The sequence below is a fragment of the Hemiscyllium ocellatum genome, chromosome 17 (assembly GCF_020745735.1).
Source record: "Hemiscyllium ocellatum isolate sHemOce1 chromosome 17, sHemOce1.pat.X.cur, whole genome shotgun sequence".
NCBI classification, from domain to species: Eukaryota; Metazoa; Chordata; class Chondrichthyes; order Orectolobiformes; family Hemiscylliidae; genus Hemiscyllium; species Hemiscyllium ocellatum.
Window position 1 is genome coordinate 19,723,505 of NC_083417.1, and position 26,660 is coordinate 19,750,164.

General features: G+C 39.3%; 1 protein-coding gene across 2 annotated transcripts in view; it reads left to right on the plus strand.

Moving 5' to 3' along the window:
• zdhhc7 (zinc finger DHHC-type palmitoyltransferase 7) overlaps positions 1-26,660 on the plus strand; it is a 73,074-nt gene that overhangs the window by 15,831 nt on the left and 30,583 nt on the right. The window contains exons 1-3 of one of the 2 annotated variants that reach the window (XM_060837604.1): positions 18,916-18,935; positions 19,908-19,977; positions 21,165-21,486. In XM_060837604.1, coding sequence (XP_060693587.1) covers positions 21,181-21,486 — 306 coding nt within the window. In that variant the 5' untranslated portion in view covers positions 18,916-18,935; positions 19,908-19,977; positions 21,165-21,180. Of the gene's footprint in view, positions 1-18,915; positions 18,936-19,907; positions 19,978-21,164; positions 21,487-26,660 lie in introns of those variants that run through there. The other variant, XM_060837603.1, reaches the window with a different exon arrangement.

The window sequence follows — 26,660 nt, forward strand, 5'->3', positions numbered from 1 at the left end:
AATCATAATGATTGCATTTGGTGTGTGTGCTCAAAGCTGGAGGTAATTTTTCCATCTTCTTCCATGGCGCATAGTGAAATTTAATTCAATTAAAATAAAATCAAGAAATAAAAGATAGCCAAGTAGCAACCACAGTCAATTTTCATAAATAGGTAAAAACAATGACTGCAGATGCTGGAAACCAGATTCTGGATTAATGGTGCTGGAAGAGCACAGCAGTTCAGGCAGCATCCGAGGAGCAGTAAAATTGACGTTTCGGGCAAAACACCCTTCATCAGGACCTGAAGGGTGGAGAGATAAGTGAGAAGAGGGTGGGGGTGGGGCCTGACACCTCCCTCCTCTTCCTGGACCTCTTCGTCTCCATTAATGATGACCGGCTTGACACCGACATTTTTTACAAACCCACTGACTCCCACAGCGACCTGGATTACACCTCTTCCCACCCTCCATCCTGCAAAAATGCCATCCCGTATTCCCAATTCCTCCACCTCCGCCATATCTACTCCCGAGGAGGACCAGTTCCACCACAGAACACACCAGATGGCCTCCTTCTTTAGAGACCGCAATTTCCCTTCCCACATGGTTAAAGATTACCTCCAACGCATCTCATCCACATCCCACACCCCCGCCCTCAGACCCCATCCCTCCAACCGTAACAAGGACAGAATGCCCCTGGTGCTCACCTTCTACCCTACCAACCTTCGCATAAACCAAATCATCCGCCGACAGTTGTGCCACCTCCAAACAAACCCCACCACCATGGATATATTTCCCTCCGCACTCCTTTCCGCCTTCCACAAAGACCGTTCCCTCCATGACAACCTAGTCAGGTTCACGCCCCCTCCCTACAACCCACCCTCCCATCCTGGCATCTTCCCCTGCCACGCAGGAATTGCAAAACCTGCGCCCATTCCTCCTCCCTCACCTCCATCCAAGGCCCTAAAGGAGCCTTCCACATCCATCAAAGTTTTACCTGCACATCCACCAATATCATTTATTGTATCCGTTGCTCCCGATGCAGTCTCCTCTACATTGGGGAGACTGGACGCCTCCTAGCAGAGTGCTTTAGGGAACATTTCTGGGACATCCGCACTAATCAACCACACCGCTCTGTGGTCCAGATGATTTCAACTCCCCCTCCCACTCTGCCAAGGACATGGAGGTCCTGGGTCTCCTTCACCGCCGCTCCCTCACCACCAGACGCCTGGAGGAAGAACGCCTCATCTTCCGCCTCGGAACACTTCAACCCCAGGGCATCAATGTGGACTTCAACAGTTTCCTTATTTCCCATTCCCCACCTCACCCTAGTTCCAAACTTCCAGCTCAGCACTGTCTCCATGACTTGTCCTACCTGCCTACCTTTTCCACCTATCCACTCCACCCTTCCCCCTGACCTATCACCTTCATCCCCTCCCCCACTCACCTATTGTATTCTATGCTACTTTCTCCCCATCCCCATCCTCCTCTCATTTATCTCTCCACCCTTCAGGCTCTCTCCCTGTATTCCTGATGAAGGGCTTTTGCTTGAAACATCAATTTTACTGCTCATCGGATGCTGCCTGAACTGCTGTGCTTTTCCAGCACCACTAATCCAGAATTCTCATAAATACCCTTCTGATTCACTCATGTCCTTTAGGAAAGGAAATTTGCCATTTTTACCTGGTCAGACTCACAGCAGTGTTGTTGATTCTCTACTACCCTCTGAAACTACCTTCCAGTCCAAGATAGCAGTGGAATAGGCCTCCTGTGCCAGAACTCGTGTGCTCCAAACACTTTTCTTTTTCTTTTTTTACCCACTTTTTTTTATTTTCCTACCTTGTCCTGAGCTTGGACTGTATTGGCAGCAATGAGACCCAGCATATGGACCTTGAGCTGGACCCAGTGTGGAGGAGAGAGAGTCCCTTTCTAGAGCAAACACAGGACCTGGAACTGGTGGCTGCCGCATTGACAGAGGTGACATCAGTGAAGTAGGCCCAGCAGCAGATAGGGCCTGAGGATCAGAGACTTCATTGCTGATGGGGTCTGGTGCTGGCGGCGGTGAAGCAGTAGCAGAAGAGCATCATGGCAACATCGATGAGGAGGCTCAGCAGTGAGAGCCGCGACTCTGACACTGATTGGTTTGGCGCAGGAGGCAGCGGTGGAGTATCAGCTCAGCAGCAAAGATGACGCCTGTGGATCAGTGACTTCAGAGTTTGTTGCGTCCAGTGTAGACAGCAGCAAAGTGGTTGCAGTGGGATGGTAGCGCAGGTGTCGGTGATGGTGATGAGCTGGCTCAGGATTGGTGGACTCTCTTCAAGCTATAGCTTCTTTTTTCCTTATTTTTAAATGATTCAAAATGGCACCATTTCATGGCGACAAATGAAAGCTTTTCACTATTTTATTGAATTCTTGCTGTAAAATACACGTGACAATAAAATCAAAATCAAATGGCCCCAGGAAACCACTCAGATCAAAAGCCATTTATGACTGAGTAATAAATGTTGGCCCAGCCAACAACACCCACATCCCATGAATGAATTATTATAAAATACTTGTCATGTAATTAGTTTGGCATAATTTCCCCACTTGCACTATGTTCCATGAGTAACTTGCAGCAATGGCTATCAGCTTTTTCACAGTCACTTTCTCGCCAGCCTCACTTGTGATAATAATTACAATAATTCACTAAGATTTTTCTTTTACACATTACTGGTTGAAGACTTTGGATTCTGTTCCCTCAAACAATTAAGCATTCTTAGTCATGTGTGAGACTACACCTAGGAGTTGCAACTGCATTAGCCCATTCACACTAAGTGCATTTATAATTTAATAGACCAAAAAATAGCGACACAGAGTTAGTCCAGATCATCAGACCAGCATCAACACAATTAACTCTATTTGGGACTACTGTTGTAGGGAGGAAACATACCTTTCAATCAAACAAAACAAAGCAAAACATCATCAATACTGCTCCAGTGTCACCAGAAAGGAGAAAAAAAACTTTATGGTAAGTTCCCTGGGACACAAGGGCAAAGCAATCCTTTTGGAGGAAGAGTCACTGAACCCGAAACGCTAACTCTGATTTCAGTCCACAGATGCTGCCCAACCTGCTGAGCCTTTCCTGCAATTTCAGTTTTTGTTTCTGATTTCCAGCATCTGCAGTTCTTTCAGTTTTTATTTTGCAAAGCAATCAGTATTGGTGTGTACACACAGTAGCAGCTCCTTGCCTTATCTCATACAAAGTGTGCCACTAAAGCTAAGTCAGTCTAATAGATGGTGAAAGTTATCCAAGAGTACAACAGGATCTTGATCAACTGGGCTAGTTGGCTAAGGAATGGCAGATGGATTAGATAAATATTAGGTATGGCGTATTGATAAGACAAACCATTTAATGGTAGGGCCCTGGGAAGTGTTGTCAAAAAGTGATCTGAGGATGCAGGTACATAGCTCCAAGAAAGTGGCATCATAGGTGGATTGGGTGGTGAAGAAGTTTGGCACTCTGCTTCATTGGTCAGACCGTTGAGTGCAAGGGTAGGGATGTCATGTTAAGACTGTACAGTTTATTGGTAAGGCCACATTTCGAATACTGCATACAATTCTGATCACCCAGGTGTAGGAAGGCTGGTATTAAACTGGAAAGGATACAAAAATGTTTTACAAGGATGTTACCAACTCTGAAGGCTTTGAGCTATAAGGAGAGGCTGGGACATTTTTCCCCGGAGCATAAAGGGCTGAGGGGTGCCCTTAGAAGTTTATGAAATCATCAGGGTCATAGATAAACTGAATAGCCAAGTTCTTTTCCCCAAGGTAGGGTGTCCTAAACTAGGTGGCATAGGTTTAAGGTGAGAGAGGAAAGATTTAAAAGGGATCTGAGGGGCAACTTTTTCACACACAGAGTGATGCATTTATGGAACAAGCTGCTGGAGCAAGTGATGGAGGTGATTACAATTACAGCATTTAAAAGACATTTGCACAGACACACGGATAGAAAAGGTTTAAAGGGATGCAGGTCAAATGCAGGCAAATGGGAGAAGTTTAATTTAGGGGGCATGGACAACTTGGGCTGAAGGGTCTGTTTCCGTGCTGGTTGGCTCAATGAGAGAGATGTGGTGTTGCCATACACTTCAACTCTGATCTCCACTGCCTGCAGTCCTTATGGTTCTGTCAATGAGAGAGATGTCTAAGTTCCTTTGTAGACTATATTTAATTACTTATAATACAGTGACTGATACAAATAATAATTAAATCACAATACTATACCAGTGAGTGGACCTGATGTCACAAAGTTTTTGTATAATAAGGACTTGTGTGCTATCCTCCCATTGGATAAGAATACAAATTGTTCATTCTTTGTGTACCACACTGATATTATGTAGGTACCATTAGAGTTTTATCATGAAGGGTTACTGCCTCCTCGTGTGGATATTTATATGAAACATTCATCTGTGACTGATTAACAGAAATCTGGAGTGTACTATTATAATGAAAATTGTTCAGACAACTTGGGAAACAAAACTGCCCAGAATATCTAAAGGTGAGTGTTCTATTACTGTCATTTCCACATTGATTCTTTCAAGTGACTGTTTGATAATGCAAAATTAAACTTCATTGTACATTGTTTCCGTATGTTAATTTGATCAAGAAGACCAGAATTTAAATGTTGAAACCTTGAAAGTTATCGCATTGGTTATCAAATTGTACAGCTTTTGAGCCAATAAGTTTCTACTATACATATCTCTACACAACAGTCTTTCTTTTCTCTTACAGCTTGATTTGCCATTTCTTTTCTCTTGACCTCCAAAATTTACATGTTACTCCGAGCATTAACTATTGAGGTGTTTCTCACGGTTACCAAGATATGCATATGGGTGTGCAATATTAGCAGGGCTTTAGAACTCATGTCAATGTTTGTGATTTTTGAATAACTGTCTCTGAAGATGTTGTTCTAGTAATCAAAATATGTAATTGATCAGGTTAATTGTTAAGTAATTACATTGCAATGCAGTGCTATATTTTGTTTGTAGCTCTATAGGATGTTAAATGCCCACCAAACAAAAATACTGTCTGTGAACATTTTTAAAAGAGCATTTTTGAATAAACTTGGAAGGTAGTTAATCTGATTTAAGTAAGAGACTTAGCAGTCTTTAGGGGCTAATGGAAAAACACATGAGTGACTCATCATTGATCTGACTATCTTCTAACTTTGTTTCAAAGTAGTGAGTTTTGACAGCCCTCCATTGACAAAGGCGCAGCTGAATTCTGATTGTCTTGTAGCTGGTCTCTCCCATATCCTTGTTGGGAAAAACATTTAACCACAGGCACATTGGATTGTATAATGACAAGTGACAGTGTTGTGAGTTCTTTCTTATATTGAGCCTTTTGACCATAATAATGTGATCTCAATTTTGAATTCATTTCCTTTGTATTCTGGTTCTTAAACTATTCTAACTTGAAAAACATGACTGTAGTTGCTACAAGTTAAAGAGGGACATAATGCCTGGAACAACATAAGATATGAAAATGACAAAATAAGACTGCAGGTCCTGTTGAATTTAATTTAAGTCGATTATTTATTGGTCATGTAGGAACAGGAATAAACCATTCAATCTTTGAGTGTTTCTTTAATTCAATTAGAATTTGGCTGATCTGTACTTCATTCATTTTTTATTGTTGCTTCAGAGGCTTTGATACCCTTAGCAAACAAAAATCTATTAGTCTCTTTATTTAAAATTTAATTTGACTTTGTATCCCACAGCTTTGTTGAAAAGTGAGTTCCAGATTATAATACCATTTCTACGAAAGATGCATCCTGATTTCATTTCTAAATGGTCTAGTTCTAATTTTGAGAGTATACCCTTCAGTTCAGCATTTCTCTACTCGAGAAAATTGTTTCTCTGTATCTATTATGTGAAGTCACTCTGTCATTTAAAATACTTCACTAAATCACTTCTTAACATTCTAAACTTGAGGGAATACAAGTCAAGTTGAACCTCTGTAACCCTTTGAATGCTGATATGCTTCTTACAAAGTACTTAATTCCTGAGATTCTGTGCTCAAAGCTGAAAGCAGTACTTCATGTGAAACCTGTCCACTGATTTAAGTATGTTTCCTGGGAGAGTACCTACTTACTGTAAAATATTCTGTAGCAAAAGATAAATTGTTAAATTTTGAGCAACTAGGATGTCATTTACTTGATCACCAGTAGTTTGGGGTCTGAAGAATGCAAGATATTATTGAAAAGGTCACATTTGTGCACTTACTAGTATGCCATAAACCTGTTATTTTGCCTCTGCTTTAAACCTAAAGATAGCCTGACAGTAACTTGGATAGGAAATCTGTGGCCTTTTAGTGACATCATGAATGGGAACAGCCGTGAGCAACACTCAATTCATGACATCATTTAAAACCAACAACACCTTGCGTTTGTGTAGCTCTTTTAACATCGAAAAACATGCCACAGCAAATCACATGTACATAATCAAAATTTGACAACGAACCACTTGGGAGATATTAGGGCTTACAATTCAAAACTTGATCAAGGAGGTCGGTCTTCAAGAACATTTTCAAGGAAGAAAGAGCAATCTAAGAAGAGAATCCAGTGTTTTAAGATCATAGCAGCTGGAAGAATGGCTATCAACGGTGCAGTAATTAAAATCAGGGATGCACAAGAGGTCTGAGGAATGCACATATTCCGAAGGTTAAAAATGTGGAAACGTGATGAATATGCAACACAAGGACATCCTTTTAGCCCATTGTGTCGCTGCCAGTTAGAACAAAACAAGTTAGAAAATGGCATTTTGAGTGTTTCCAAGTTTCTTTTGCAAAGCAGTGAGTTTTTTTTCAAACCAACAACATTGTCTGTCTTTACTACCCTTTCAGGAAGTGAGTTCCAGTTCCTCACCATCCTCTAAGTGACTGAAAGCAATTCTTTTCAATTCCTTTTTAATCTTTTTACAAATTCTTTCAGCTCCCACTATAATCTTAGTGGTTTACTTTCCTGCTAAAGGAACTGGTGTGCTGATGTCCAATCCATCAAGACTCTATATAATTCTGTACACTTCAATTAAATCTCTACTCTGTTCCAAAAGACAATAGCCTCAACCTACCTAATCTTCTATAGATAAAAATTTGTATTCTTGGTAACATTCTTGTAAACTCCTCTGTACCCAATATATTGCAGTCAAATTATTTTTATAATGTAGTGACTTTAACTATCTTGTAACTGTTTGCTAGCTGTAACAGTTCCTTAGCTTTTGCTCAATCTGTTTTTTACAGTTCTAACAGTGTTCCTGTTCTTTCGTTAATAAAGACAAATATCCTGTATGACTTAACAACCTTAACTGTCCTTCGTGGGGTTTGGATAGGCACCCCAAATATATCTATTCCACCACATATCTCTGTATCCTACTATTTTGGATATATTCATTTGCTTTGTTTGCGTTGCGTCCAACTTCTTGTTAAATGTTATTTATTACTCATCTGCCAATCTTACCAGTTAGAAATGGTGCTGGGTAAAAAGTTAATGCATAAGGTAAGACTTAGAGATTGGGGTAATAAATAACAGCATGGCTGGATGCAAATCAGGGTTTTGCGATAAAGCGACATTTGCAAGTTGTCAAGCTGTAATTAGCGGAGTGCTGTAAGAATCAGCATTGGAATCTCAGCTATTTGCAGTATATTGGGTGTAGATGATAGATGAAGAGAATGAGAGTAATCTGTCCAAGTTTGCTTGTGATTTTTCAAAGAAGCAAAATGGGACTGTAAGTTGTGAAAGGAAATTTCTGGATATCATATTTTAGAGTTGTTTTTGCACCTGCAATTTCAAGTACCACTTAATTTGTCATTTGATAGTGTTTTGTGAACTTTGTCCCACTGTAATCCCATTTCAAGGTTCAAAAATTGCCATGACTGTCAGAAAGCGGGCAGGGGCTAGGGAAAATAGGCTGAGCTCTGTAGCAGCCATCGCTGTTTTGGTTTGCCATTTTGGGAATCCCAGGAAGTGTGAGCTTTTCATGAGATGTTTTAGCATTCATGTTTCAAAAACTTGAGTTTTCTTTCACAGGCTTTTACTTATTACAAGGTGTCGTGTATGATATGAAACCATCACTTAGCACAGCCTTTAGCAAATGGCAAACAGTCTTTTATTTTACACTGATGGGGGAAGATAATTTCTCCTAGTAAATCAGAAGACTTCTCCAACAATAGAGATTTATTCAGTTGAAATATTAGTCTACAATAACAGTGACACTCATACATATTAAAAAGAACTGCAATTTTGGACATCCCAACAATGACACATCTTGAAATCTAATTAAGAATTGGAGATCATTGTCACAAGATATAAGCCCAGCCAACATTCATTCATTCTGTCCCAGAAGGAGCTGCACTCTTTTACAGAGCTGTCAGGTTGGGAACTAGGGATATCTCGACTTGATAGAATGTGTTGGATTTCAGTTTTAGAAATATCATCACTGAGTGTGCAGAACAGACATGCAGGATCAAAGTAGGTGCTGAGCACTAACCATCCAGCAGGATATCTTTCAGAAATGTGTTTATGGTGTTGTTTACTGGAACGACAACACATCTCCAGTAAAGTTTTTTTGCTTTAGGCTCTTTGAATGCTTAATGTCCAAAAATCATTTTAGCCTCATAATTGCTGTTCATTTCAAAAGCCTCACTTCTTGGGAAGTGTAGGGTTAATCACTTTGATAGTAAGAATAGAAAAAGCATTTTTGTTTTTGTCAAACTTCTAATATTCATTTTCAAAGAGACTCAAGTGTATTCACACAGGGTATATGAAAAGACACTATGTAGGTACATCCAACAGTAAGGAAGGCAAAGGAGTTACAGTGCTAGAATAAGGAAGTCTTGCTACACTTGTACAGGGCTTGCTGAGATCACACCTGAAACACTACACATTTTTAGTCTCAATATCTTAGGAATAAAATATTTACCTTGGAAGTGGATCAATGAATGGTCATTCTATTGGTTTCTGGGATGAGTGAGTTGGCCAATGATGACCCACTAATTAAATTTGGCCTATACTGTGAAGTTTTGAAGTGATTGCATTGAAATGTGCATGATTCTGAATGAGTGTGGTATAGGGGCTGTCTCCTCTGGCTGGACAGTCTTAAAAATGGTGTCCCAGCCCTAAGATTAAATGTTGACCATTTAGGACATGAATGAGCAGAAATGTAATTACTGTGTGTTGTGAATCTTTGGAATTCTCTATCCCAGACATTGTGGATGCCCTGTCATTAAGTATATCCAGGGCTGGCATAGATGGTTTGATGTCTTGCTATCAAAAGTTGAGGCAGTAGGAGGGAAAGTAGAGTTAAAGCAGAGGATCAGCCATACCTGTATTAAATCTGTAATGGGGAACATTGTTTAAAATAAATCCTTGTTAAAATATACATTGAATAGTTTAAACATCTCATCCTCATTGACCTCACTTGTTACTCCCTCAAAAAATTTGTATTCCGATAAGCCTTACTGCAGCAATTCCATGTGGACAATCCTTGATCAATTGACCATTTCTGAAGCATTTATACTGTTCCTTTGAACTTTTTTCAATAATTTGACCATTACTCAGATTAGGCTGACTAGGCTGTAATTACTTGTTCTGTACCTTCCTCCTTTTTTATATCATGGAACATTGGAAATTTTCTACTCATACAACACCATGCCTGGACCAAGAGATAACTGGAAAAGGGGATAGCGCCTTTGCTCTGTCCTTATTTCTTCTCCTAGCTTGGGAAACATTTAATCTGAGCCTGGTGTCATGACAGTTTCAAAATTATTAAACCCCTTGCTGTCTTAGTGTATTTATACCATTCAAAGTTTCTCAATTCTTCTCAACTGTATTATCTGCATTGTTTCCCCAGTCACTGAAGATAATTGTGAATTGTTTATTCAGAGCCATGCCTTCTGCCTCCATGTGCAAGTGAACCTTTTTTGGTTTTCAATGGCTTTACTCTTTCTCTCAATTTTCTGGTGATCATTAGATATTAATAAAACATCATTGGGTTTCCTTCCTCACAATTCATTTTTACATCCTTCATTTGCTTTTCTAATTTCCTTTTTTATTTCGCCCTCAAACTTTCAATAGTGTTCGGTGCTCTCTGTTGAACTCTTGGTACCTGACATGACAATTACTTTTTACCTTATTGTATTCCATATGTTTGATATCCAAAGAATGTCTTGAGATATGAGCCCCTTGTCTTTTCTCTGGAGAACACATTTGCTTTGAACTGTATGGAATGCCTCATACTTGAAATGACATTTCAACATTTCCAGAATAGTTGAATGAGAAATGGTGACTCGTCTAAAGTTGTGCACCCGTCCACCCAATGTCCTGTGGAAATTCTGCTTATGTCACTGAACACGTGTTCCAGCGAGCTAGATTAATGACCTGAAGAATATTAGTTGAAATCCCTCAATGTAACTTATAAGGCTTTTAGTTTATATGAAATTTGTAGATAAGAGTTAGAAATGCTTACAATCACCAGTAAGGTGTTGAATGGTCAAAATCTAGATGGTTCACGAATATCTTTTAGGCAATGCAACCCACTGTCCTTAGCTAATATGGCTGCTCTAGATTCCAGTCCTTTTAACATGTGTTAAATGGGGTTAACAAATAGTAAATATAGATTCTTGTATTACGCGCCAACTAATTGTTGTAACTGATTCCTTTCATGGATTGGAATGTTTTAGAGTCAGAAGCGTAGACCGAAAATGGCTACAGTATTCATTTGACTACAAATAGTGGTAATCTTTGAGACGCCTATGTGGAATAAACAAAGACATCTGCACTGAAATTATAATATTTATATAAAGATATTGAAACCCGCCAACTAAGTTGGCATCATGAATTTTGCATCTCCTGTTTAATTTCCACATGCATGAAGATTGTACATATCGAGAGATCAAAATCTTGTCTGACAGCCGTTTTGAAAGTGAAGCTAGATTCCAGAAGCAGACAGAAGCACATGGATCCATAACAACAAAGTCTGTAAGGCTTGTTTCTTCTCTCTCTCCCTGCTTGATCTCTCAGCATTGTGGAAAAATAGTACCTGGTGACAAAAAAAACTCAGGAGTGCAACCATTCATCAAGATATCAACAAATGCAGCTACATCTGTGGGTATACATCAATAGTTGACCAAGTGTAACCTTTAACATCTCAAAGATGCTGTGGGCTTTGAAATAACATGGCCTCAATTATCACTGTCCAGACCAGACATACTTCCTTTTAAACTTAACACTCGTGTTTGTGTGGGTTTGATGCCACACTTTTTTCGTGCTGTCAGTCGTTTATAATTTTATAATTCTTATTTCATTTGGTGAAACATTAGCAATTGTTTTCTTCATTTTCGAGTGAGCTATGTTTGATGTATGATAACTGCGTGCTTAAAAATATTATTGGTTGTCACCAACTGAGGGGTTTTAAAGAGGGAAGGTGATTCATCCGCCTCACCTGGTTGTAACAGAAGTAAGTTGTCAATTCATCCAGAAATTTGCAACAAATGCTGATCTTACCAATGCCACACATGTTGAGAATGTAGAAAAAAGTTCATATTGCCATAATATATTGCAATAGGGAGATTAGAAATAGGGTGCATTGTTATAATGTAAATGAACTTGTGGATTATTCACTTGTGATCAAAAATGAAATGTACTGTAGAACACATAAGCATACAGCTAGAAAAAAAGAAAATGTGTTATGTTATTCGTGGGTGTCATGAACTAAAATTGTTCCAAACACAGTTCCTTATGCCCTCAGTTCTAGACACTAGTTAATTTGGTGGAGAGAAAAGTGGGTGCCTCAGGTAAACTGAAAATGTTTGAAATTCTAAATTATCTTAAATCGAATGCATTGATCCATGGCAGTCCAAATTAAGATGCAGACTGCCATCTTATTTTGGTCTTCAATCTAATTTCAGCTCCCTATGTTTCACAGAAAAATTGATCAGTTCATGGCTTTAATTTTCTTTTCTCTCCCACTAATCTCCAGTGGCTGAGGGCAAATTTGATTGGGTAAAACTATCGGCAGTGAAGAGCAGTTTAAATGCTGGAAGCTGAAGTGAACATGAACATTAGGTGTCTACAGTGCAAAATGATTTAAAAGTGAGTCGTTTATTGGAATATAATTGAGAAAATATAGGATTTGCATAATTTTGAGAAGAATTTTAATTTGGAAATATAAATAGTATAAACTTTAAACAAACCCATAGAATTTCAGTGTGATTGCTCATCATGTTAATGATTATATTATCTATTGCTGTCTAAAAGTGACTGTGTGATCCTGAATGTGGAATTTATGCTTCGTAATTTACTTGTGTGATAATTACATATTTTATTTCACATTTCTGAATTTTGCCTGAGAACTGAGAAATAATATTGTCAGTTAAAAAAGGTTGTATGTAATAATTTTCACTTTTTTCACTTGTTTTGACTGTAAATGTGTCTAGCAAAAGGAAATTAACAACAGATTACTTGTAGAGCTTGTATTTAAAGTAAATTCGTACCATTATTTAGGCTGCAGTGCCAAAAATGGAACCCGACATGCTGAGTTATGATCAACAAATAGCTGCGCACACATTTCTGAGGAAACATTACTGAGCCCAAACAATTTCTCTCTACAGGTGCTGCCAGACCTGCTGAGCCTTTCCAGCAATTTCTGTTTTTGTTTCTGATTTACAGTATCCACAGGTCTTTTGGTTTTATGCTTCACACACAATGGCAGTCTGAAGTGTTTTTGATCTGTATTCATAGACTTTCTAGTAAAAGAGTTTTGCAAGTGATTGATTATAGTATTGGATTCCTGATGAAGGGCTTATGCTCGAAACGTCGAATTCTCTATTCCTGAGATGCTGCCTGGCCTGCTGTGCAACACATTTGCAGCTATAGTATTGGACTAGCAACCATGAGTTAAAATACCACTGTGGTACAGGAAATCATATTGAACTGGTGGCTTGTTGGCAGTCACCAAAGAATGTAGCCATAAAATCTGCTGGAACCTAGTTTACTCATCAGTGGTGCTTCTCGAACAAGAACCTAATTTTCTTTGTGTATGGCTCTTATCTGTGCCATCTGCTTGACTTTTGAAGCCCCACAGAAGCAAAGCAATTAATTATCAAATCTAAAACTTTTAAGGGCAATAAGTCTGAGTAACCAATGCAGCCTTATTACATACTGTGTGGAAAACCTTTACCTCTCAAATTTGCAAAAGTTTCACTATAACAGGAAAATTTAAAAACAATACAGGCAGCCAAAATTTAAACTTTTTTTTAACCTTGACAATTGGCAAAGGGCCAACTGTTCCATCAGCTATTTGCTAACGTTAAATATTTAACAAGTATTTGAACAGCAAATGGAGCACTGCAACCAAGTCTGTGTACACAGCTGCAATCTCTACATTGCTGGCCAGGGAACCACAATGTTTTATAATGTTGAAAGTTTTAGAATGGAACCTAATTCTATCTGTATGAAACATGATTAGATTCATCAATGTAGTTGTCATAAATCTAATATTGTTTGGATCAAAGCTATTTTCCTCTCTCCAGTTTTTCAGACTTAATACAAACTTAAGATTATAGATCATATACAGTATAATTAAGAAAACCATAAGGATTGCAAGCTTTCATCCTTGCCTTGTTGTAGTCTCAATCTGACGACTTTAAAGGGTTGCTTGAAAATGGCCAGTGGTTTGAATGCAAAATTACATCTACTCTTCAAGCACAGAGAGAGAAAAAAAATCAATATTTCTTTCCACTTTATATAAACGATGAATCGTATTTGTTTCGTTCTTCACTGCGAGAACATTCCTTAACAGTATTCTAGCAAGAAAGAATCTAATCATCGCCTCATGACATTACCATCGCCCAATCCCCACTATTAACATCCTTGGGTTATTATAGTCTAGAAAGTGAACTACACTTGCCACATAAATACTGTGGCTACAAGACCAGATCAGAGGTTAGGATTCTTGCAGGGAGTAACACATCACTGACTCCCAAAAACCTGTCCATGATTTAAAAGAGACAGGTTGAGGTATGAGTGGATGAGTGCAGCTCCAACAGAACTCAAGAAATTGGATGTAGGTTTGCTCGCTGAGCTGGAAGGTTCGTTTTCAGACATTACGTCACCATACTAGGTAACATCTTCAGTGAGTCTCTGAATGAAGTTCTGGTGGTGCAGCCTGCTTTCTATTTATATGTTTGAGTTTCCTAGGATCGGCGATGTCATTTCCTGTGGTGACATCATTTCCTATGGTGATGTCATTTCCTGTTCTTTTTCTCAGGAGTGGTAAATGGGATCCAAGTAACTGTATTTGTAGATAGAGTTCCAGTTGGAATGCCATGCTTCTAGGAATTCTCGTGTGTGTCTCTGTTTGACTTGTCCTAGGATGGATGTGTTGTCCCAGTCGAAGTGGTGTCCTTCCTCATCCATATGTAAGGATACTGGTGCGAGTGGGTCAAGTCGTTTTGTGGCTAGTTGATAATGTATCCTGGTGGCTAGTTTTCTGTCTATTTGTCCAATGTAGTGTTTGTTACAGTTCTTGCAAGTATTGTCAAGCTCGTGGACCTTTGCGTTATCACCCACTTCACCTTCAACAACAAAATCTACAGACAAACCAACGGAACACCCATGGGATCTCTGATATCAGGTTTCTTAGCAGAGGCACTAATGCAGAGACTCGAACAGACTCTTGTAAATGGCATTAGTTTTGCTTGTTGTCTGTATAGGGTCTTTCAAGCTAATTAGCTGCTGTTTTAGTGTGTTGGTGGGTTTGTGGGCTACCATGATACCAAAGGGTCTGAGAAGCCTGGAAGTCATTTCAGAGATGTCTTTGATGTAGGGGAGAGTGGATAGGGTTTTTGGATATGTTTTGTCTGCTTGTTTGATTTGTTGCTCAGAAATTGTCGGACTGTGTTCATTGGGTACCTGTTCTTTTTGAATACACTGTATAAGTGATTTTCCTCTGTTCTTTGTAGTTTCTCTGTGCTGCAGTGTGTGGTGTCTCATTGAAATAATGTTCTGATGCAGCTTCGTTTGTGGATGTTGGGATGATTGCTTCTGCTGTTCAATATCTGGTCTGTATGTGGTGTTTTCCGTCAATTCTGGTTTGAAGCTCCCCATTGGCTGTTCGCCCTACTGCAACGTCTAGGAATGGCATTTGTTGTTGTTTTCCTGCTGTTTAGTGAATTTTATGCCAGTAAGGATAATATTAGTGGTCTTGAAGATTTCCTCTAATTTGTTTCGTTTAGTGATGACAAAGGTGTCATCCATGTGGCGGACCCAAAATTTGGGTTGGATGATGACAGAGTTGTTTGTTCGAGTCTCTGCATTAGTGCCTCTGCTAAGAAACCTGATATCGGAGATCCCATGGGTGTTCCGTTGGTTTGTCTGTAGATTTTGTTGTTGAAGGTGAAGTGGGTGGTAACGCAAAGGTTCCACTAGCTTGACGATACTGTCTTTGCTGATGAAGTTGGTGGTATTTGGTGTATGTGTCTTTGGTTCTTCTAATAATGTAGTCAGTTGTTTCCTTGGCCAGGTTGATGTTGATGGATGTGAACAGGGCTGTTATGTCAAAGGAGTAAAAAATGAGGTCTGCAGATGCTGGAGATCACAGCTGCAAATGTGTTGCTGGTCAAAGCACAGCAGGCCAGGCAGCATCTCAGGAATAGAGAATTCGACGTTTCGAGCATAAGCCCTTCATCAGGAATAAGAGAGAGGGAGCCAAGCAGGCTAAGATAATTTCCCCTCCCCCCACCTTGTCTCAGTCGGTTCCCACAACTCAGCACCGCCCTCCTAACCTGCAATCCTCTTCCTGACCTCTCCGCCCCCACCCCACTCCGGCCTATCACCCTCACCTTGACCTCCTTCCACCTATCCCACCTCCATCGCCCCTCCCCCTAGTCCCTCCTCCCTACCTTTTATCTTAGCCTGCTTGGCTCTCTCTCTCTTATTCCTGATGAAGGGCTTATGCTCGAAACGTCGAATTCTCTATTCCTGAGATGCTGCCTGGCCTGCTGTGCTTTGACCAGCAACACATTTGCAGCTGTTATGTCAAAGGAAACCATTATTTCATTCTCTTCTATCTTGGTGTCTTTGGTCTTCAGGAATTCTTGGGTGGAGTGGCATGAGTCTTCTACTAAATGTTTTAGTCTTTTGGGGATCAAGAAACATGACATCACCCAGGAAAAAGTGGTCCTCTTAATTGGCACCACACCATTAAACAATGACGTTCTCCACAGTTAGCTCACATTAGCAGCAGAATGTACGCTCTGCAAGGTGCACTGCAGAAAGGCTCCTTAAACAGCACCTTCTAAACTGACCACCATTGCCATCTAGAACGACAAGGGCAGCAGATGCATGCGAGCACCAATGCTTGCAAGTTCCCCGCCAAGTCGTATAGCATCCTTACTTGGAAATGCATCACTTTTCCTGCACTGTTGCTGGTCATAGTCCTGGAGCTCCCTCCCTAACAGCATTCTGGGCACACCAGTATCAAATGCAGTGGTTCAAGAAGGCAGCTCATCATTACCTTCTCAAGGGCATTTAGGGTTGGGCAATGTCCAAGCCAATGAAGCCCACAATGTTTCATTTGGAAGTTGATACCCAATTTTTAGCAGGTTATTATTAACAAATAACTACAATGAAAATGATTGTGAAATAATATTATAGGAGCTAAATTGAATAGCCCTTGGGGAAAAAAAAAATGAAATCATGATAGACATGACCTTTAAAGCAGCATGAAGTTTGTGCTGCTGGCTCGATTGAAAAATATCAGCCTGTAGCCACTGCTAACCAAACTGTACCTTGAGTGGATGCATCAGCATGAGGCCAATATTGAGTTATTAGCAGCAGCACTTAAAAGCTAGCCTGCACATTGTAAAGAGGAGGTGCATTGTAGCTGGAGTTGGTGCTTATCATTGTGAAAGAGGATCTGACATGGAATAGAGTAAGTATTGCAACAGGGGAAAGAAAGCAGGCTGCAAGGTTTTTTTTACATGCAATATTTGAGATTTTGGTGGAAACGGGGAGGAAAGATATATTCTTGCTGTAAGAGGATATATTGAGAAATAGGAATATTGGAGAACAATATGAGGAGTTAAGCACAAAGATATGGATAAAATGGTCAGGATCAATAAACATATCTTCAATTGCTTTATTGCAGCATTTCCAATTGTAGCCATTGGTCACTCCTTAATTTATCACAGTCTCATCACTGGCCTACTGTAAATTTTATCAGTTGGACTTCATACCTAATATTTCTATGCTTCACCTCATTCTCACACACTTAGCAGTGCTGCACTACTCATGTCCACAACACACAAGTACACTTACTGACAGCTATTCAACCACAAGAGCCAGATCAACCAGATTGCCTAATGTACACTGACGCACTTGCTGCTCTTTTGCAGGGCAAGGTGGCATGTAACTGGAAGCGCCCTAAGTTCTGTCTAGGAGGGATATTGTGGTTTGCATGTTCTGAACCCTATGGAGGAGGTGGTGTTTGCAGCACCCGCTACCGAATGCATGGCCAGTGACCGATCTCAAACCATTTAAGATGACTGTATTCTTGCACCTAATCCTCTTCATATTCCACTTACCCTTTATCATTAGTGATCTTCTGGTTTTAAATGGTATAAGTAGCACCTCTAGCTTCCCTACTCCCTATATTTCAGCTTTACTTTGTATTTTTGACTTTTTGGTTACACCAAAGGTACAGCCTGGACAGGCAAAGATGCAACACCAAGTTGGCAGTGATGATAAAGACACAGCACTGTCAGTTTATTTCACACTTGTGGCCATCAGATCAAATACCAACAGTATATGGTTGTAATAAATTGTCTCTCAGAGGTGACTGCTACGCCCCTCCCACCCAATCAAATTCCAGATGGGAAGGAAGGAGAAAGGGCCTCTTCCCACAGCCTCTGGAATTCTCTCAGTAGGGAGCCGGAAACTCACCATATAGGGCAATGACACAACAAATCCTGATCAAAGGACTAAAATCAGGAGGGAGGCAGGTAATTTACCTCCCTGCACCTACCCGGCCCTTGCAGTCAATCCTCCTTACTGACTCTCCTTTCCTTGGGCCCTCCTGTCAGACTCCACTTGTGTCACTTCCATGGCTACAATATTGACCCTGATGGAAGACTGAGCACAAAAATGGTAGTGGATTATTGATCCTAGTGGTTAAGAGTTTCCAGCCTATGATTGGCTAGAAGCACAGAGATCCTCACTAGGTACTTGGTTTGAAAACCCAGAAAGCCTGCAATGATTTGGGTAAGTGGATGTGCCCCTATCAGGATCCTTAAATTCTGCCTTCTCAGTAACGTAGAGACACAGTGTGTGTGTGTGTGGTGCGGCACTGGGAACCAATAGGTGATAGTCAGTGCAAGATAAATAGTGGTTATTAGTTGGCAGTCACCTCCAAATTGGCCCTGCTGGTTTCAAATTTGTGTTATGTGCAGATTGACATCGCATTCTGCCTGCTCAGCAAGGATACATTGAACATGCAGTGAACGAACGTCTGGACCTCCACCAGTGTGGCATCCTTTACAATTAGTTCCACAGGGATGGATACATCATGGAAGATGTATTGAAACTCCAAAGCACAATTAATGTTACCCAAAAAATAAGTGCTAACAAAACCATTCTCTCCCTTAATATTTCAGTTGAAGTGGCATCTTCATTACTGTATAATTATTGGTTCCAATATAACTATACTCCATATAATCCAATAGATTCAATCAGATGACAATAATGCCTGTCTCTTCCTCTGTCTTGTCTCAGGATAGATTTCCAGTTTTCTTGTTTGGATTTCTGTAAAAAGCTAGAAATCCAATGTGCAGAAGCTTATATTGCTGTTGGCGGCCCTTGAAACACTTGTTTTATCTGTTGGAATGTGAACTGTGCCCAGTGACAGCAAATCCCTACCACCTGAAAGGTAGTGAGATTTAAAAGTATTTTTGAAATCTCTTTGGGTGTAGGCACTAAAATTTTAAGGTTAAGCTGTGCTGAATGTAACAAGAAGAAGCAGATAGAACTGCTTTACTGAAAATCTGTTGTCAAGTTCTACTGATGCTTGATCAGACTCTAGCAGCAATATTGTGTTCAGCTTTGGGCATCAAACATCTGAAGGTTAAAACATTCCACCTCAACAGGTTAGCCAACCTCTTTGAAGGGTGCGTCAGGGATAATGATTTATCTTTTCCATCTTACATTATTACTATAACCTTTTCAAGCTGAAATGTGAAATTCCATTTAGGACTGTGGATTTTTCAGCTGTGTTTCCTAATAATAGAATCCTCCTAATAACTACTCATCTTGTCAATTTTATTACTACTCCCCAATTAACCAATTGCTACACAATGCCATGTGCTTCTCAGTTTCTCTCATCGGTGTTCCCATCTTTGCTTAAAGTAAGTCCCTTAATGAAGACCACAGCTTGTTTACACAGAAATCTAATTAGGTAAAACACAATTTAACATCTTTTAGAGGAGCCGGTGTTGGACTGGGGTGGACAAAGTTAAAAATTGCACAACACTTTTCAGTAAAGCAGCTAACCTGTTGGACTATAACCTGGTGCTGTGAGATTTTTAACAATTTAACATGCTTTTCTTATTTTACTTCAGCACAACATTATTTGTCTATGAAGGGCAAATTTTCAAATATCTGTCTGAACATGTGCAAAGATCATGTCGACAGAAATTAGAAGTCCTTAACTATTGACCTAAGACCCTAAGCATTAAGAAGAGTAAGCTACATGAGCTGAATACAGATTATAAGTGAAGGAGATGTTCATGCTTTTCAATGGGATACAGGATTTCATAAAAGATCAGATATATTTTAGTCAGCTGTGAGGAATAAATGTTTAATAATTGACAGTGAATAAGAGTTATCATTTATATTCTCGCAGGTCTTTCAAAATAATTCAGAAAAGCAGTTTTGATGCAGAAAAACTTAATGGAAAAACCTGAAGAATTTAGGTAAGCATTGTTCTTAATGTGTTGACTTGTGAAACAGCTCCACATATCATGTAATTTTTTTTTAAAATCTATTTTTAGTAACTAAAGCTGCTGAGTAAATTTAAGTCCACTTGCACTTGTTATAGAGTTCGTAATTAGTGGCTATAATGAGAGCAAAGATTTCAAGTAAAACATTGATTTAAAAAAAAATTAGATATCAGATTGGTTTGCAGAGGTGAAATCATATAAGTCAATTATTCATTTGATTTATAATCTAAGAAGAATTGGAATTTTAATTTGTTTTTCTAAACATTTCTGACATGAATAGGTTACAAGATATCAGTAGGACTTTTTTTCGTGAGTGGGCACTAAGTATATGTTAAACAGAATATTCCTCTTGCTAGATATATCTACAAATGACCTTCAAACGCCAGAGCATATTTGACTTGCATAAATTTTCCAATTTACTGACCTTGGATGGGAGATATTTTTGAAGGATTGAGTTTCCAAATTCTGTCAGCTAGAGTATAAATCTCATCCTAATGAAGAGGGATAAATGTATATGTCAATCTTTCCTTTTACTGAAAGAATAGAGTTGCTGTATGGACCCCAGTATTGTTTCAAATGTTCACTTTTCTTTCTCTCTTCCCAAATCTTAATGTCAAAAATTGAAGACTCATTGTGCATGATCACAAAAACACAAAGATAATTTTGTGTTCTGCCACAGTAAGGAATGTTTAATTAGAAAAGTTTGAATCCAGCGAGTTTTTAATAATTACTCCATTGAAGTAAATATGTTTATACTTTTTTTGGAATAATGTGCTGAAGGTACACTGATGCTTTATTGATCTACAGTTACATTTATTTTCCATAAATGTGAAGCAGCAATATTTTTAGTTATTTGTTACACATATTTGGAGATTTAATTTCAAGTGTTCACAAAGTGGTTCATTATTTAAAATGTCACTATAAGATAGAGAAATTGTATATGTTAAATTTTAAAACAAATATTGCGATTTCATTTGAAGTATATCCCACGAGACTACTTTCTTAGAATATTAAATTGGAGATCATCTTTAAAAAAGCCTAAAATAAAATCTGTTCATAGCTTAAATGCCAGATAATGTTTTCAAGACAGGAGAGATAAGCAGGAATGTTGATATTTACTCTATTCTTGCCTTTGTGCATAATTGGCTTTTTCATAATAGGTGAGACTGACAGATCATGCAGTCGTCAGGGCACCGGTTTCGGGATGTTGACCATCATCCTCTGCTGAGCTCCGAAGATGACTTTGAGTGCTCGTCTGGAAATGTGGAAGTCGTGGATCGGATCTGGTTTATTCGTGATGGATGTGGAATGGTCTGCGCTGTCATAACCTGGCTACTGGTTTTATACGCAGACTTTGTTGTGACTTTTGTAATGCTGTTGCCTTCCAAAGACTACTGGTACTCACTGATAAATGGCATTGTATTTAATAGTCTGGCAGTGCTGGCTCTTTCATCCCATCTGAGAACAATGTTGACAGACCCAGTAAGTACATACGGAATGAAAATAGATTATATTGTATCAAATAAACTCAAATGAAATATCAACAGTTACTGCTATATTCAAACGTTGTTGCAGATGCCTTCAGATAAAATGGTGTTCAGTTGTACATATTGAGGGATTACAATCTAGATGTATGTCAGGTTTATTGATTTCAGCTTCAGAAGTATTGGGGAGACTAAAATCAACATCTGTATGGCTACAAGTATCAGCCAAGGTTTCTCTTTCATATTGACAGCTAGCCACTTGTGTTTGTGTACATAAATTTACTAACATTAAGGCAAAAACAATGACTGCAGATGCTGGAAACCAAATTCTGGATCAGTGGTGCTGGAAGAGCACAGCAGTTCAGGCAGCATCCAAAGTGCAGCGAAATCGCCGTTTCGAGCAAAAGCCCTTCATCAGAAATAAAAGCTTTTATTCCTGCTGAAGGGCTTTTGCCCGAAACGTCGATTTCGCTGTACTTTGGATGCTGTCTGAACTGTTGTGCTCTTCCAGCATCACTAATCCAGAATAACATTAAGGCAGTTGGCCTTTCCATCTGCTTTCACATATAAAGAATGATGCCCTTGGCAAGTAACCAATAATGGAGCCATAACTTGAGAATAAATCAGTGATTTTGGTGATTTCGTAAGTTATTGGGGAAAAGGACCGGTTAAAAAGGAGATGATTTTGCTGGTTTTTATTACCATTCTCTGCTTGCGTGGTCATTTTCAGGGAGCTATGGCCTTGAACCCCAGGATCGTTCTGTACACCAATACTATTCGGAATCCTGCCATTAGCTGTATACTTTTCCTTAACATTTGATCTCCCAAAGTGCAGCTTCTCACACTTGTCCTCATTAAACTCTATCTGCCATTTCTCTGCCCATATCTGCAACTGATCTATATCCTGCTGTTTCCTTTGACAACCTTCTACACTATCCACAACTCCACCAGTCTTTGTATCATCTGCAAACTTACTAATCCACTCATCTATGTTTTCATATAAGTCATTTATATATATATATATATATATCATAAACAGCAGAGGTCCTGGTACGGATCCGTGTGGAACACCGCTAGTCGTGGGCCTCTAGCCTGATAAACACCCTTCCCCCACTACCGTCTGTCTCCTATGGACAAGCCAATTCTGAATCCATGCGGCCATCCAGTCTCCATGGATTCCATACATCTTAATCTTCTAGATGAGCCTGTCATGAGGGACCTTGTCAAAAGTCATACTAAAATTAATGTAAACAACATCCACTGCTCTACCCTCATTGATCGTCTTGAACCCTCGAAAAATTCACTAGGAGAAAGTGAGGACTGCAGATGCTGGAGATCAGAGCTGAAAAATGTGTTGCTGGAAAAGCGCAGCAGGTCAGGCAGCATCCAAGGAGCAGGAGAATTGACATTTTGGGCATAATTCCTGAAGAAGGGCTTATGCCCAAAACGTTGATTCTCCTGCTCCTTGGATGCTGCCTGACCTGCTGCACTTTTCCAGCAACACATTTTTCAGCCCTCGAAAAATTCAATCAAGTTAGTAAGAAATGGCCTGCCCTGCACAAAGCCATGCTGACTCTCTCTAATTAGGTCTTGCTTTGCCAAATGTGCGTAAATCCTATCCCTAAGAAGTCTCTCCAAAAGTTTCCCAACCATCGATATGAAATTCACCGGTCTATAGTTTCTTGGATTATCCCTTGAACAGAGGAACAATATTTGCTAATCGCCAGTCCTCTGGGACCTCTTCAGTGGCTAACAAGGAAACAAAGATCTTTGTCATGGCCCCAGAAATCTCCTCTCTTGCTTCTCTTAGTATCCTGGGCTAGATACCATTGAGACCTGGGGACTAATTCACTTTAATGCTCTTCAAGAGATCCAATGCCACTTCTTTCTTGATCTCAAAATGGCCTAGCATATTTGCATGCCCCAAACAAATCTCACCTACATTCTCAGCTTCCAAGCACGGATTCCTTCCTTTATCCTTGAGTCGTCCTGCCTTCTCCCTAGTTATCCTCTTGTTTTTAATGTATCTATAGAATGCCTTGGGATTCTGTTTAACCCTACTTGCCAACATTATTTCATGGCGCCTTCTTGCTCTCCTAATTCCCTTCTTGAATACATTCCTTATAATCCTCAAAGGCCGAGTCTGATTTTAGCCTCCCAAACATTACATGTTCTTCCTTCTTCCTTTTGACTAAATTCACAACCTCCCTCGTCATCCAAGTGTCCCTTACCTTGCCCTCCTTAGCCTTCCTCCTTATTGGAACATGCTGGTCTTGAACTCTTATCAGCAGGTCTTTAAGCAATTCACATGTGTCAAATATTGGCTTGCCTGATAGCGTCTGCTTCCAATTAATGCTCTCTAGCTCCTGCTTTATCCTGTCGTAATTTCCTTTGCCCTCATTTAGTACCGCCTCGCAAGATCCTGACTTGTCCTTGTTCATAATTCAATATTTATTCACAGTATTCGGGTTAATAATTTCAGTGAATCAATAAAGATTTGTTTGCTTGCTTTGTTGATTATCAAGAATAATCAGACTGCTATTGTTCTGATACGGATTTAAATTTTCTCAACTTTTTATTTGATGTAAACAGTATATACTTCTATTACAATCCCCAGAGTCACTAAGAACTTTTAAATGATATTTGAATTTTCAGTGGCTGACTGAAAAGGATCACACAATAAGATTTCAAGTCTTAAGACTTTTATGGCAGCAAATAAAATAATAAGCAAAACAAAGCAAAAGTAGTATTGACTGACAAATTAAGGTTACCTATGTTCTAAACTACTAGCTTGTGAAAAAAAACTGTGAATCTCGTGCCGCAGTTATATTTTTCTCATCCATGAATTTAACACTTAATTCTTTCAGAACCTGTTCAAAGCTAATCCCACCACCTGTGGCCCGCTTTTTCCTTTAGCAGCTGGTATCTTCTAACTCCAGAAATACCTTTTGCGGTATTGTCCACACTAAAGATTCCATTTCTCTATCCTAAGCTGGGCAAATGTTCAAACCTCCTTCAATATCTCTAAAACTTAATTTCTTGAATCTGTGTATAACATCTCACCTGCATTCTGTGGGTTAAACATTGGGAGAGCCGGCCTCATTACCCGTGTTTTCAGGGGTCTGTCCTTGTTATGAATTCTTTCCTTCTCAAAGCCAATCTCCATTGCAATGTAAATCACACATGTTTTATATCCAAGGGGAAAAGGGGTTTTGGTGGGTTACTGTTCGGAGGGTCGGTGTGGACCTGTTGGGTCCACACTGTAGAAATCTAATCTAATCTAGAAATGCTAATTAGTTCTCATCTACATTCTCAACTCCACTCTGCTTTGAGTGAAATCAACAGTTTAATATATTACTTTTCCCAAAGCCTAACATTCCTAAAATTTCCTTCAGTTTTTCAGAGACTAATATCTGTCCAAAGTCTGAACAGACACTTGTTCATTCTTGTGGCAATGACACATCGTGCATCATCATCTCAGCAAATCAATCTGTGCTTCCCTTAACTTCAAACAAATAAACCATCCAAAGTTGTTCAGCAGAATTCAGACTCCATTTTACCTTATATTGAATCACCATCCTCAAAGCTTAAAAATCTGACAAACATTGGCCTTGATTTTCATCAAAGGATTAGGTGTGCAGACAAATTGAACTCAAAACCTTTGTTCATGTCCCCACAGACATTTACAGATCTTTAATGCTTCCTGTATTTGGTTGGGGGAAATGGTGTGTTCCATCTTCATTGGGCAACAGCCCGGGCAACCCAAGAGGAGATGAAAATGCTACTAGTTGTCGAGGCAAGTTAGGCAAAAAGCCTACCTCTGGATCTCTGGCACTGCTCAAAGTTAAAATAAAAGAATACAACATGAAACATTCCTCCAACTCTCATTCATCACACCCAACCAAATCCACATATAATCCTCATGAATCATCCATCTCTGTTTAATGTCCTCTATACCGCCATGATCTCCCAAGATCCCTTTGCAAATGGTGCCTACTTCCACCCACTACCCTTTCTTCTCCTACCAGGCCAACTCACCTAGCATCCACAAGTACTGTGCAGACTTGAGATAATTGAAGTTTGATGTTGTACTCTCATTCATAAAAACACAGCGTTGACAGGTCGACATTTCTCTACAGATTGACATTTCATGATACTTTTGAAAAGTTGGACTGTTCCAATCAGTTTATGCATACTTTTTACATATAATCTTCATCTCTGTTAATAAGACCAAAGGTTATCTGACCCCTTTCCGTCAGGGATACTGTCCTTTACACCCAATGATATCTAAGCCCCATCCGTAAGTTCCCTTGAAACCATATCCACATAGCCACATGACAGTGCTGAGGTACCTATCTGCAAGAATTGTTTTGAGAACAGGCCTGCCCTGAGCTGGTCTACTGTCCATACTCCAAGATGGAGACATCAGAATCAGATGGGTCGAGGCAGCTAATCACTTAAATGGCCAGCTGCCTCCATGAACTGCACATGTGTAAATAATTTTGGTAGGATTCCAGATAACTTTGACTTGATTCTATCTGTTAGATACAAAATGGATTATACCACAGTCAGTGCTCTCAATGTGAAGCCTCCTCATACCATTGAAAATACTGTACTGTATGATTTTTCTGCTTAATCTAGAAGTTTCCCCTCTGCCTGAAAATCATTGTGATAACTTGCTATGGTGACTGAACATTTTGCTATGTTGGCAGTTACTGTGAACTGACATGACTCATGTTTTAGCATAACTAAAATTACTCCTTTTTTCAGTTTGCGCTGTCTTCTGTTTCCAACTGTTAGTGGACATAAGAAATCATTTTTCAACTGAACAATTGATTAATTCCAGCCCAAAAATTTGAAGCTTTATTCAGATTTTGATTGGGTGCAGAGACTAAACAGTATGGTTTTCCAGTGATAAATTTAACAGTATCTTTATTCATATTTTGATAATTTGAATCTATCAAAGTGTCTGTCACTGAAGAATATTTTTTGTGATTCCAACAAATTAACTTTAAAGATGTAACCTGAGTAATAGTCGTGCACAAACATGTATTTTACTGAGTCAAAGAATATCTTGATGCCAAGTCTTAAGTATTGGAAAAGAACTGAATTAAGTTCAGACTAGAAAGTTTAGGAATTGTATCATTACGCTTTGATGTCCCAGACCATTTG